Below are 12,406 nucleotides of genomic sequence, written 5' to 3' on the forward strand. Positions count from 1 at the left end.
CAGTAATATCCTCTTGTGTTGTATTAATTCCCCACTAATAGTTTGACCTCTATCCATTAATTTTCCTGCAGTTTGTCCAACATTGTTTAATTCCCCCTCATGGACTGTCCAACACCAATTAAATTCCCCCTGCCTCCATTGGCTTGCTGCACACTCTTTAATTTCCCCGCAGGAGTCGCGCAGCCCTTAATAATTTTCCCTGCTCTTGCTATGGCTGGTGATCGGACCTGAGGAACAAGCCTTCCCTGGAGCTATCTGTCGAGTGTGGTCTAGTGATCTCTGTCTTTGTTGCAGGAAAGGGTGAACACGGGAAGCCGTTCCCACTGGCAGAGGAAGATCAGTCTGATTCAGTGTACAGGGAGAATGGCTTCAACATCTATGTCAGCGACAGCATCGCCTTGGACCGTTCTCTGCCTGACATCCGCCATCCAAAGTGAGTAAAAATGGGAAGGCGTTTGTCCCAATTACTTCCTTTCGGACTAATTTTCCCACTCATAGTTCAGAACACGAAAGGGTAAAGAAATCACACACACACACACACACACACACACACACACACACACACACACACACACACACACACACACACACACACACACACACACACACACACACACACACACACACACACACACACACACACACACACACACACACACCGCCCCCCCCCCCCAATGGAAATGAATAAAAAGTCAACATTTCAGACCAAGACCCTTCATCAGCATTTTGTGTGGATTTCCGGCATCTGCGGGAAATCTTACGTTTAAAGAATTTATCGAGACATGGTTATCAGGGAATTTATTATGACATATTTGTACCAGAAGGCACGTTAGTAATTCCTTCCATTAGCCTTTTACTTCCAGGGGAATCTGAAGATCAATCAGAAGCCTGCGTTGAAGAAAAAGTTGTCTTCTCTTCTCATGGAGATATTTTCCCTTTGATCCATTCTTAGTCTGTGTGCAGAAGCAGCCTGGCCTGAAGTTACGATGCATTTCTTGCTGTCCCTGAACTGAGAAGCTTGCTGAACTGTTTCCTGTCATGTCAGGACGAGTTTAGTGTTATGTGCGTAAACACGATGAAAAACCTAAGCACAAGAGATTCTGACAAAGCTGGAAATCTACAGCAGCATGCAAAAGTGCTGGAGGAACTCAGCAGGTCATGCAGCATCTATGGAGATTAAACAGTTGAGTTTTTATCTGGTAGAATTACATGTGGTAAACATACAAACTCCATACAGACTGCACTGGAGGTTAGATCACAGGAGCTGCCTTTGACAATTACAAAACTTAAGAGACATTTGGGCAGGTGCAGGAACAGGAAGGTTTGAGAGGGATATGAGTGAAACACAGGCAAATGGGATTAGCTAGGGTAGGCAACTTGTTTGGCATGAATAGATTGGACCAAAGAGTTTGCTTTCATACTGTTGAGCTCTATGACAAACTGGGGCAATGGAGAGTAATCTCAAGCAAAGATCTACTCGAAACTTTATTGATGTAATTTTAGTATCACTAAGACTTGTAAATCTGCAAAAAATATCCCATCAGCCTTAAGTAAACTTAGATTAAGTAGCACACTTTTTACTTGGGAGCTCCCGTCAACTCTGAAACCTCGGTTATTTTTGGTTTTGTTTCCCCTGGTGGGTTTAGAACATTAATACAACTGGTTGGAAAGAAATTTGATTTAAGAAGTAATTTTCATTATTATCTGTCATACAAGCAGTCATTGCTCAATGATTTTGCCTAAAAATAGGGTCTTATCATAATGGAAATAATTAGCTTCAGCCCTAGAATACAAAGTAAAGACAGCCAAAGGTGAGGATGAGATTTGCTGCCTGTTACTGTTTCTCTTTAATATCGTCGCCGTCTGTGAGGTGAAGTTGCAGCTTCCCAGTGTTATTCAACCAGAAAAGGCGTAGATAAGGACTTCAAACATCAAAATTCAAAGGAAATTTATTATCAAAATACATACAGTATATGTCACCGTATACTACCCTGAAATTCATTTTCTTGCAGTAGAACAAAGAAATACATTAGAATCAATGGTAAGCTACACACAAAGACTGACAAACAACCAACATTAAAATGAAGACAAACTATGCAGATAGAAAAATAGTAATAGATAAATAAATAATACTGAGAACGTGAGTTGTAGACACCTTGATAGTGTGTCCATAGGTTGTGGAATCAGTTCAGTGTTGAGGTACATGAAGTTATCCATACTGGTTCGGGAGCTTGATATTTGATGATGATTGAGGACTTGAGGAATTACAAGGAGAGATTGTGTAGACAAGGACTTTGTTCCCCGGAATGTGGGGAATGGAAGTGTGTCCTGCTGCACATAAGTAAGATCATAAGGGGCATAGATAGGGTGAAAGCACATATTCTTCTTTTTTCCAAAGAGGAAATGCTATGAACAAGGGCTCATTTTATTTTCAATGTATGCACGTACAATATAACTCTGATATCTGTCTTCTCCCGATAGCCATGATATACAGAAAGACCATATATCAACTTCCTCCCCACCATGAAAAAGAAAAAGAAACAAAACTCACAAACTCCCAATTCACCCATCTCTCCCCCGCAGGAAAAAACATTGACAATAGCAATAAGTCCACAACCCTTCCCACACAGAAAAAAACAGTGACAATAACAAAGCCTGACCCCCTCACTCACAAAATGAACAGCTACAGTAGCATCAGAACCCCTGACCCCACCCACATTCACACACAAAGAACTAACAGATCACCCACCCACCAATCAGCCACGCGAAAGAATACACTGAAAAAATAAAGGAAACTAATATAAAGTACAGTCCAATCAGATTAGTCTCAGAGCACTGAACAGTTCTTCCATGACTCAGAACTCTTGTCTGGTCCATTGGCAGCAAACACTGACCAGGACCAAGAACTGCTGACCCAGTGGTCTCCATTGGGAGTGAGCAGCATTCACCTCGATGCTTCAATCTTCCCCCTTGCCGCTTCGACGTGGAGTCGTTCGTGACCCCACGCCCTGTCTTTGGTCTTTTCCACGAGTCAGTTCATGGTTCTCCGTCCTTTTCAAGAAGGCATAGGTTTATGATCAGCATCAAGAGGTTTAAAAGGAACAATGGTAGAGTTGCAGTTAGCATACGGTTTCACAGTGTTAGAGACCCAGGTTCAATTCCCACCACTGTCTGTAAGGAGTTTGTACTTTCTCCCCGTGACCACATGGGTTTCTTCTGGGTGCTCTGGTTTCCTCCCACATTCCTAAGACATGCCAGTTAGTGGATTAATTAGTCACATGGGTTAACTGGGCGGCACAAGCTCATTGAGTCTGAGGTGCCTGTTACAGTACTGTATCTCAAAATAAGTAATTATAAAAAATAAAATATTATATTTCCTGGCTGTTGTTAAAAATCCAAGTGGTTTACTAATATCCTTCACGGACGGCAAATCTAGTTCATCCTATATGTGACACCAGACCGTCAAAATTTCAGACTTTTTTAACTGCCCTTTGAAACCTTGGAAGCAGCAATAAATGTGGGCCACGTCAGCAGTTTGTGAGAGCTGTCTACAAGTAGATTTCCCAAGCCTCTCCAAGGATTGCCACCTTGTTGAGGTGGAGGGGCTGGATAGTTCCTGAGATCACGAGCGCGATGCAGCCTGGAGTTCAGTCATCCGGGACTTAGTTCTTGGCAGGATCGCCCAAGACGGTAAGGTCAAGGCTCCAGAAAAAGAGTGATCCAACCAAGACCTCAATGGTGGAGTTGGCAGAAGATGACGACACATCACTATGGCAATTAAGGTGGCAAGGAATCTCCAGATGTCTTACATTCCGTGCCACTGGACCTTGACCCTGATCTGTCAAAGACTATGTGCCCATGCATCACCCTCTCCATGTTAAACAAAATCACACTCGAGCATTCTCGATTAAGGGAATAACCCCAACCTGGGGTCCACAGACCCGTTGCTTAATGGTATTGGTCCATGACATAAAAAAGTTGAGAACCCCTACCATAGAAGAGCATTGTACTCAACTGGAGTGATTGCAGTACTGTTACAAATTGGGCTGCCACCATAGTGTACCAATTAGTGCAGTACTGTTAATGTTCAGAGTTCAATCTTGATATCATCTGTAAGGAGCTTGTATACTCTCTCCATGACCATGTGAGTTTCCTCCCATCTCCCAAAACCGCACAGGTTAGTAGGTGAATAGGTCAATGTAAATTGTCCTGTGATTAGCCTAAGGTTAAATAGGAGTGGTGTTTGGTGGCACGGCTGGTTGGGCCAGAAGAGGCTATTCCACACTGTATGTATAAACTTTAAAAAACTTCAATTAATTAAAGAATTGGAAGCAATTCTCCAATTGCAACCTAACAGGCGTAGTTTGCTTGATAGGGAGAAGCCTTGTTTCCCATTCCGTGTCATGGTTTACCGTACACAGGTAGCTACGCAGTAGTCCTCATTTCATTCCTCAGCACAGAAGCTAGCAATAATAAAATGATAATTTCAAGGTTGCATTGTGGTTTCCTGTGCGAAATCAGCATTCAGGCTAATAATTGATCACCTCCCAGCTGTGAAGCGCAGAAGAAGCCTCATCTTCCTTTTTCCTTCCCTCTGTCTCCAGCTAATTTTACAAAGCTGTCAGAAGCCGCAGCAGAAAAAAATTACTGGTTATCACTGCTTTATCGAGCCAAAATGACAAGGCTACATTGGAACTGGAATGGTGTCTGACTGGTAGCAAGGCTGTAAATTGAATTCACTGACACTTGGAGACAATTACTATGTAAATTGTTGCTCAGACTCATCGCATTGGTATTTTCTAAAGCTGCACTTGTCACTTGCCTTTTGACAAGTGGGTATTGTATTCCCAGCAATAGAGGTACAGAGAAAGGTCTCAATGGAGGCTCCACTTAGCAGAGTTCCTTGCAAAAAGCAAAGAAAATCAGACGTTTCAGAAGATAAGAGTGTCTGTTTTCCCTTAATGGTGCAACATTTTACTGTGAAAATTCTAATTTATGATTTGGGCGGCTCTTTCATAATATCACCCAACAACTGCTTTGGAACCTGTTGACTGAGCTTTTGGCTGAGTGTCTTATCTAACACCAGCTCCCTCTTCAGACCCAAAGGCTGTTGCATTATCTCTTATTCCTCCTCTTGGACAGATGCAATTGCTTTTCAAGTGTATGTAGTAGAGGGATGTTTAATCCAGACAAATTTTCTGCAAGATAAGATTTCTGAAGACGTTTGCTGAAGGCTGTTAAATTTACTTTGGTAAAGAATATTACTTTTTAAATTATTCTTTTTCTCGCAAGATGATAGTACTGCCCCAATTTGCTGCCAGCTCTAATTGGCCCTGAACTGAGGACTGGGTAAGGGTAAAGCACAGTGGCACTGCTGGTAGAGCTGCTGCCTCATGATGCCAGGGTCCCAGGTTTGATCCTGACCTCGGCTGCTGTTCGCTATGCCATGAATTTCATGCAAGTGTGTGGGCCTCCCTCTGAGCTCTGGTTTCTTACCAGAATGCATAAAATTAAAGACAAGTCAAGTCACTTTTTATTGTCATTTTGACCATAACTGCTGGTACAGTACACAGTAAAAACGAGACATTTTTCAGGACCATGGTGCTACATGAAACAGTACAAAAACTACACTGAACTATGTAAAGCAACACAAAAACTACACTAGACTACAGACCTACCCAGGACTGCATAAAGTGCACAAAACAGTGCAGGCATTACAATAAATAATAAACAGGACAATAGGGCAAGGTGTCAGTCCAGGCTCTGGGTATTGAGGAATCTGATAGCTTGGGGGAAGAAACTGTTACATAGTCTGGTCGTGAAAGCCTGAAAGCTTCGGTGCTTTTTCCCAGACAGCAGGAGGGAGAAGAGTTTGTGTGAGGTCCTTCATAATGCTGTTTGCTTTGCGAATGCAGCATGTAGTGTAAATGTCCGTGATAGCGGGAAGAGAGACCCCGATGATCTTCTCAGCTGACCTCACTATCTGCTGCAGGGTCTTGCGATCCGAGATGGTGCAATTTCTGAACCAGGCAGTGATGCAACTGCTCAGGATGCTCTCAATACAACCCCTGTAGAATGTGCTGAGGATGGGGGGATGGGAGATGGACTTAGCATTCGCAGAAAGTAGAGATGCTGCTGGGCTTTCTTTGCTGTGGAGCTGGTGTTGAGGGACCAGGTGAGATTCTCCACCAGGTGAACACCAAGAACGATCTCTACCGAGGAGACGTCGATGTTCAGCGGGGAGTGATCGCTCTGTGCCCTCCTGAAGTCAACAACAATCTCTTTTGTTCACATCCAGAGACAGGTTGTTGGCTCTGCACCAGTCAGTTGGGCGCTGCACCTCCTCTCTGTATACTGACTCATCGTTCTTGCTGATGAGACCCACCACGGTCGTGTCATCCGTGAACTTGATGATGTGGTTCGAGCTGTGTGTTGCAGCACAGTCATGGGTCAGCAGAGTGAACAGCAGTGGACTGAGCACGCAACCCTGGGGGGCCCCCCGTGCTCAGTGTGATGGTGTTGGAGATGCTGCTCCCGATCCGGACTGACTGAGGTCTCCCAGTCAGGAAGTCTAGGATCCAGTTGCAGAGGGAGGTGTTCAGGCCCAGTAGGCTCAGCTTTCCAATCAGTTTCTGAGGGATGATTGTGTTGAATGCTGAACTGAAGTCTATGAACAGCATAACAGCATTCGTACATACGTGTCTTTTTTGTCCAGGTGGGTTAGGGCCAGGTGGAGGGTGGTGGCAATGGCGTCGTCTGTTGAGCGGTTGTGATGGTACGCAAACAGCAGGGGGTCCAGTGAAGGGGGCAGCAGGGTCTGCCCCCCTCACTGGATTAGCTTTATTTGTCATATGGAGATTGAAACATCAAAATGTACAGTGTGCATTGTGTTGTTTGACATCAACAACCAACACAGTCCAAGATGGGCTGGGGGCAGCCTGCAATTGGCGCCATGCCTCTGGTGCCAACGTAGCATGCCCCCAACTAACTAACCCTAACGCAATGTCATTGGACTGCAGGAGGAAACCAGAGCACCTGGTGGAAACCCACCTGGTCAAGGGGAGAACGTACAAGAGAGCAGCAGGAATTGAACCGCAGTCTTACAGATGGTAAGCCAATGGGCCAGCCACTACGCTGTTGTGTCACCATTAGCTAAGCGATAAAGTATTAGCACATTGAGGTGAGACTAATTTAGGATTATTGTAAATGGTTCAATGGTTAGCATGGACTCAAAGGGCCGATGGGCCCATCTCAGAGCTTTATAACTCTATAATAGCAGATTTTCATGCTTTTGGGCCACTAATGAGCCATGTGGATTTTAAAACAGCACAGAAAATGCTCAAGGAATTGAGCAGGTCAGGCAGCATCTATAGAGAGTTTAGACAGTCAATGTTTCAGGTTGAGACCCGTTCATCTGGACTCGAGTATAACAATCCAGTACTGTTATACCTAGCGTGACTAGAGCAGCTTTATTTTTGTTAAGCAAGTCCAGATTTTTATTTAATTGCAACGCAATGCTCCGTTGCAATGAATTGAACAGCATGCTAGACAAGTTTTTTACTGTACCTTGGTATGTGTGACAATAATAAACCAATTTTCCAATTTTCTCCAATACTCTGGTGGGATGTAAACTTGTGTCTCTGGATCAATAGTCCAGAATACTGGTAACTTAACCACTGTGTTGCCATAGAGACAACTATGCAGAGACATTGCAGGTTTCTGCTTCCTTGACTACAAGAGATTAAGGAATGATTAATTTAAATGTTTACAGGGGTTCCTAGAGCAGATAAGGGGAAAGTATTTCATCCAGTGACTGAAACAGCACAGTGTAGGGTTAAAATTAGAGTTCAGCTTTTGAGGGAAAGCTGATGAGGCCCCGACCATACACAAAGCACACTGAAAATTTGGAATCTACAAACACAAGATGCTGGAAATCCAGAGCCACACACACACACACACACACACACACAAAATGCTGGAGGAACTCAGCAGGTCAGGCAGCATCTTTGGAAATGAATAACTAGTCGGCATTTCAGGCTGTGACCCTTCATGAGAACTGGGAAGGAAGAGGAAAGAAGCTGGAATAATGAGGTGAGTTGAGGAAGAAGAACAAGCTGGAAGACGGTAGGTGAAACTAGATGGATGGAGGAGGGGGGTATGAAGTAAGAAGCTGGGAGGTGATAGGTGGAAAAAGCAAAGGACTGGACAAGAAAGAATCTGATAGGAGAGGAAAGTGGACCATGGAAGAGAGGGAAGGAGGAGGAGGATGTGATAGGCAGGTGAAGAGAAGAGGTATCAAGTCAGAATGGGGGAATAGAAGAAGAGGGAAGGGCGAGGGGAAAATTGTTTACAAAAGGAGAAATCAAAGTTCAGACCATCAGGTTGGAGACTACCTAGATGGAATGTGGATTGTTGCTCCTCTTTCCTGAGAGTGACCTCACCTTGGCAGAAGAGGATGCCATGGACCAACATGTCAGAACAGGAATGGAGACAGGAATCAAAAAGGTTGGCCATCAGAAAACTCTGCTTTTTGCTTGGTGCTCGACAAAGTGGTTCTGCAATTTATGTCAGGTCTCACGAATATATGGGAGGGCTCGTCACGAGCACCGGATACAGTAGGTGACAACAAAAGCTTGGAAAGAGAACTATTGCCTCTCCTGGAAGGATAGTTTGGGGCTCTGAATGGATAACCTACTGATTCCCACAGCCTTTTTGACTACAAGCCTACCAAAGATATGACAGACAGACAGACATACTTTATTGATCCCGAAGGAAATTGGATTTCGTTATAGCCGTACCCACCAAGAATAGTGAAGAAATATAGCAATATAAAAACATAAACAATTAAATAATAATAAGTTAATCATGCCAAGTGGAAATAAGTCTAGGACCAGCCTACTGGCTCAGGATGTCTAACACTCCAAGGGAGGAGTTGTAAAGGTTGATGGCCACAGACAGGAATGACTTCCTATGATGCTCAGTGTTACATCTCGGTGGAATGAGTCTCTGGCTGAATGTACTCCTGTGCCTAACCAGTACATTATGGAGTGGATGGGAGTCATTGTCCAAGATGGCATGCAACTTGGACAGCATCCTCTTTTCAGACGCCTTCAGACTATATCTTGAATATAACTCTTCCCACCATATCCTGTGGAGCTAGTCCTTTTCCTTAGTTCCTTTGTCTCCACCACATCTGTTCCCAGGATGAGACTTTCCTTTCCAGGACTTCAGAGATGTCTTCCTTCTTCAAGGAAAAGGGTTTCCTTTCTTCCACCATTGATGCTACCCTTACTCGCATCTCCTCCATTTCCTGTACATCTGTGAGCTGACTTGAATTGATTTTATTAGTTACATTTTTCATATACATGAGGAGTAAAAATCTTTATGTTACATCTCTATCTAAATGCACAATGTGCAATTTATAGTAATTTACAATAAATGGTATGTGCAACAAGATAGTCAATATAACATAGAAATACAGTTGTGTCAGTGTGAATTAATCAGTTTGATGGCCTGGTGGAAGAAGCTGTCCTGGAGCCTGTTGGTCCTGGGTTTTATGCTGTGGTATGGTTTCCCGGATGGTAGCAGCTGGAACAGTTTGTGGTTGGGGTGACTCAGGTCCCCAATGATTCTTCGGGCCCTTTTTACATGCCTGTCTTTGTAAATGCCCTGAATAGTGGGAAGTTCACATCTACAGATGCACACCCAATCTTCCCACTGCCTTAACAGGCATAGAATTGCTTTTGTCCTCAACTATTGTCCCATGAGCCTCCTCATCCTCATTCTCCGCAACTTCCACCGTCTTCAACGGGATCCTATCAGCCAGCACGTCTTCACCTAGCCCCCTCACCCCTACTCTCAGCTTTCTGCAGGGTTCGCTCCCCGCATGGTTCCCTTGTCGATTCAACCCTCCCCACTAAACTCCCTCCTGGCATGTCTCCCTGCAAGTGACAGAAGTGCTACACCTGCCCATTCACCTCCTTCCTCTCCTCCAATTAGGGCTCCTTCCAGGTAAGGCAACACTTTGCCCTTTTTACCTTTTCGGGTTGTCTACTGTATTCAGTACTCCCAATGTGACCTCCTGTACATTGATGAGACACGATATAGATTATTGGACCGCTTTGTTGAGTACCTCCACTCCACCCGTAGAAAGTGAATTTCCTAGTCACCAGCCATTTTTGTTCCTATCCCCATTCCCATTCTGACGTGTCAGTCCATGGCCTCCTCTCCTAACAGGATGAGGCCACTCTCAGGGTGGAGGAGCATGACCTCATATTCAGTCTAGGTAACCTCCAGGCTGATAGCATGAACATTGATTTCTCCTTCCATTAATGCTTTTCCCTCCCTCTCCTCCTTCCATTCTCCACTCTGGCTCCCCTCTTACCTCTTGTCTTCTCCTCACCTGCCTATCACTGCTCCCTGGTGCTCCTCCTTCTTTCCTTTCTCCCATGGTCCACTCTCCTCTCCTATCGGATTCCTCCTTCTCTAGCACCTTGACTATATAACTTCCCAGCTTCTTACTTCATCAGAATCAGAATCAGTTTTAATATCACCAGCATATGCCGTGAGACGTGTTAGCTTTGCAGCAGCAGTACAATGCAGTACAATCAAGGAGAAGATCAAGATGGCTACAGGGGAATATAGGAGAAAGATGGAGAACAAGGTTGGGCAGAGTAGCACATGGAGGTGTGGAGAGGCATGAAGAACATCACTGGCTTCAACCAGCTCAGCTGTAGAGCCCTGGAATGCAGCTCATGAGTTAAACCAATTCTCTAATAGGTTTGGCAATCGCCCTCCTGTTCCCACCCCTCTCAGCACACCAGTCCATTTGCAGGGGCACTCAAAGCTCTCTCAATACCAACGTCTTTCCTCCTTCCACCTCCCCCCTCCAGATGAACAACACAGGCACCCGCTGTCTACATCCTCTTCTTGCCGTGCAGCTACCATCCACAACTCGAAGTACCACTGCTAAAGTCCGGATCTTCACCTCCCCCAACCTCCACCAACTCCCCCGTCATCATGGACTCACCTTCACTACTGAGCAGGTGTGAAGGGCTCAGACACAGCAAAGCATTGGGACCGGATAGTGTGAACCCCAGGGTCCTGGAGGAGTGTGCTGAGCAGCCGTGTGGAGTTCCCCAGTGTATTTCCAATCTGAGTCTTGGAGATGGTCCCGCCTGTGTGGAAGACATCATGTGTGGTCCCAAAGAAGGGCAAACCAGAAGTCTTGAATGACTACCGTTCAGTGGCTCTGACTGCACACATCGTGAAGACCCTAGAAAGGCTGGTCCTGGCTCAAGTCCGACCCCTGGCCAGATTCCCTAGCTGGAGCACGTTGGAGTTGACAATGCTGTCATCTACCTGCAGAATTGAGCCTATTCCCATTTGGATAAGCAGGCCAGCACTGTGAGGATCATGTTTTTTTGATTTCCCAATACCGTGCAGCCTTCATTACTGGGGGAGAAAGCTCCTTTCAATGCAGGTTGACACTTCCGTTGTATATTGGATAACAGACTACCTGTCTAGCATGACTATTATGGTTTGTGCAGCTTCAGAGCTGTGTGTCAGACATGGCTATAAGCAATACTGGGGCCCCACAGGGATGGTATTGGCTCCCTTTCTGTTTACCCTGTATACCTCGGACTTTAGATACAACATTGAGTCATGGCATCTGAGGAAATTCTCTGATGACTCAGCAAAAGTTGGGTGTACAAAGAGCGGACAGGAGGGTGCATACTGGGCCCTGGTGGAGGAATTTGTCAAATCGTGCAAGCTGAATCATCTACAGCTCAACATCAGTAAGACAAAGGAGATGGTGATGTACTTTGGGAAGAGTAAGTCTGCACTGCTCCATTACTATTGATGGTGAGGATGTGGATGTGATGAGGAGCTATAAGTACCTGGGGGTGAAGCTCATTGATAGACTTGAGTGGAGCACCAACACAGAATTGAATTGTCAGTATTTCTTACATCCTTCACATACACAAGGAGTAAAAATCTTTATGATATGTCTCTGTCTAAATGTACAACGTGCAATTTACAGTAATTTGTAGTAAATAGTATGTACAACAGGACAATCAATATAGCATAGAAGTACAATTGTATCAGCATGAATTAATCAGTCTGATGGCCTGGTGGAAGAAGCTGTCCCGGAGCCTGTTGGTTCTGGCTTTGATCCTGTGGTACCGTTTACCAGATGGTATCAGCTGGAACAATTTGTGGTTGCAGTGACTCAGGTCCCCAATGATCCTTCAGATCCTTTTTACACATGTGTCTCTGTAGATGTTCTGAATAGTGGTAAGTTCACATTTACAGATGCACTGGGCTTTCTGCAGCACTCTGCAGAATCCTGAAACTGAGGGAAGTACAGTTCCCATACCAGGTAGTGAAGCAGCTAGTCAGGATG

At 44.8% G+C, this 12,406-nt stretch overlaps 1 protein-coding gene across 5 annotated transcripts in view; it reads left to right on the forward strand.

The window, feature by feature from the left end:
• galntl6 (polypeptide N-acetylgalactosaminyltransferase like 6) overlaps positions 1-12,406 on the forward strand; it is a 1,226,984-nt gene that overhangs the window by 570,937 nt on the left and 643,641 nt on the right. For all 5 annotated transcript variants that reach the window (XM_073047999.1, XM_073047997.1, XM_073047996.1 and 2 more), the window contains exon 4: positions 295-433. In XM_073047999.1, the coding sequence (XP_072904100.1) occupies positions 295-433 (139 nt within the window). The remainder of the gene's footprint in view (positions 1-294; positions 434-12,406) is intronic.

Source organism: Hemitrygon akajei, chromosome 6 (genome assembly GCF_048418815.1).
Source record: "Hemitrygon akajei chromosome 6, sHemAka1.3, whole genome shotgun sequence".
NCBI lineage: Eukaryota > Metazoa > Chordata > Chondrichthyes > Myliobatiformes > Dasyatidae > Hemitrygon > Hemitrygon akajei.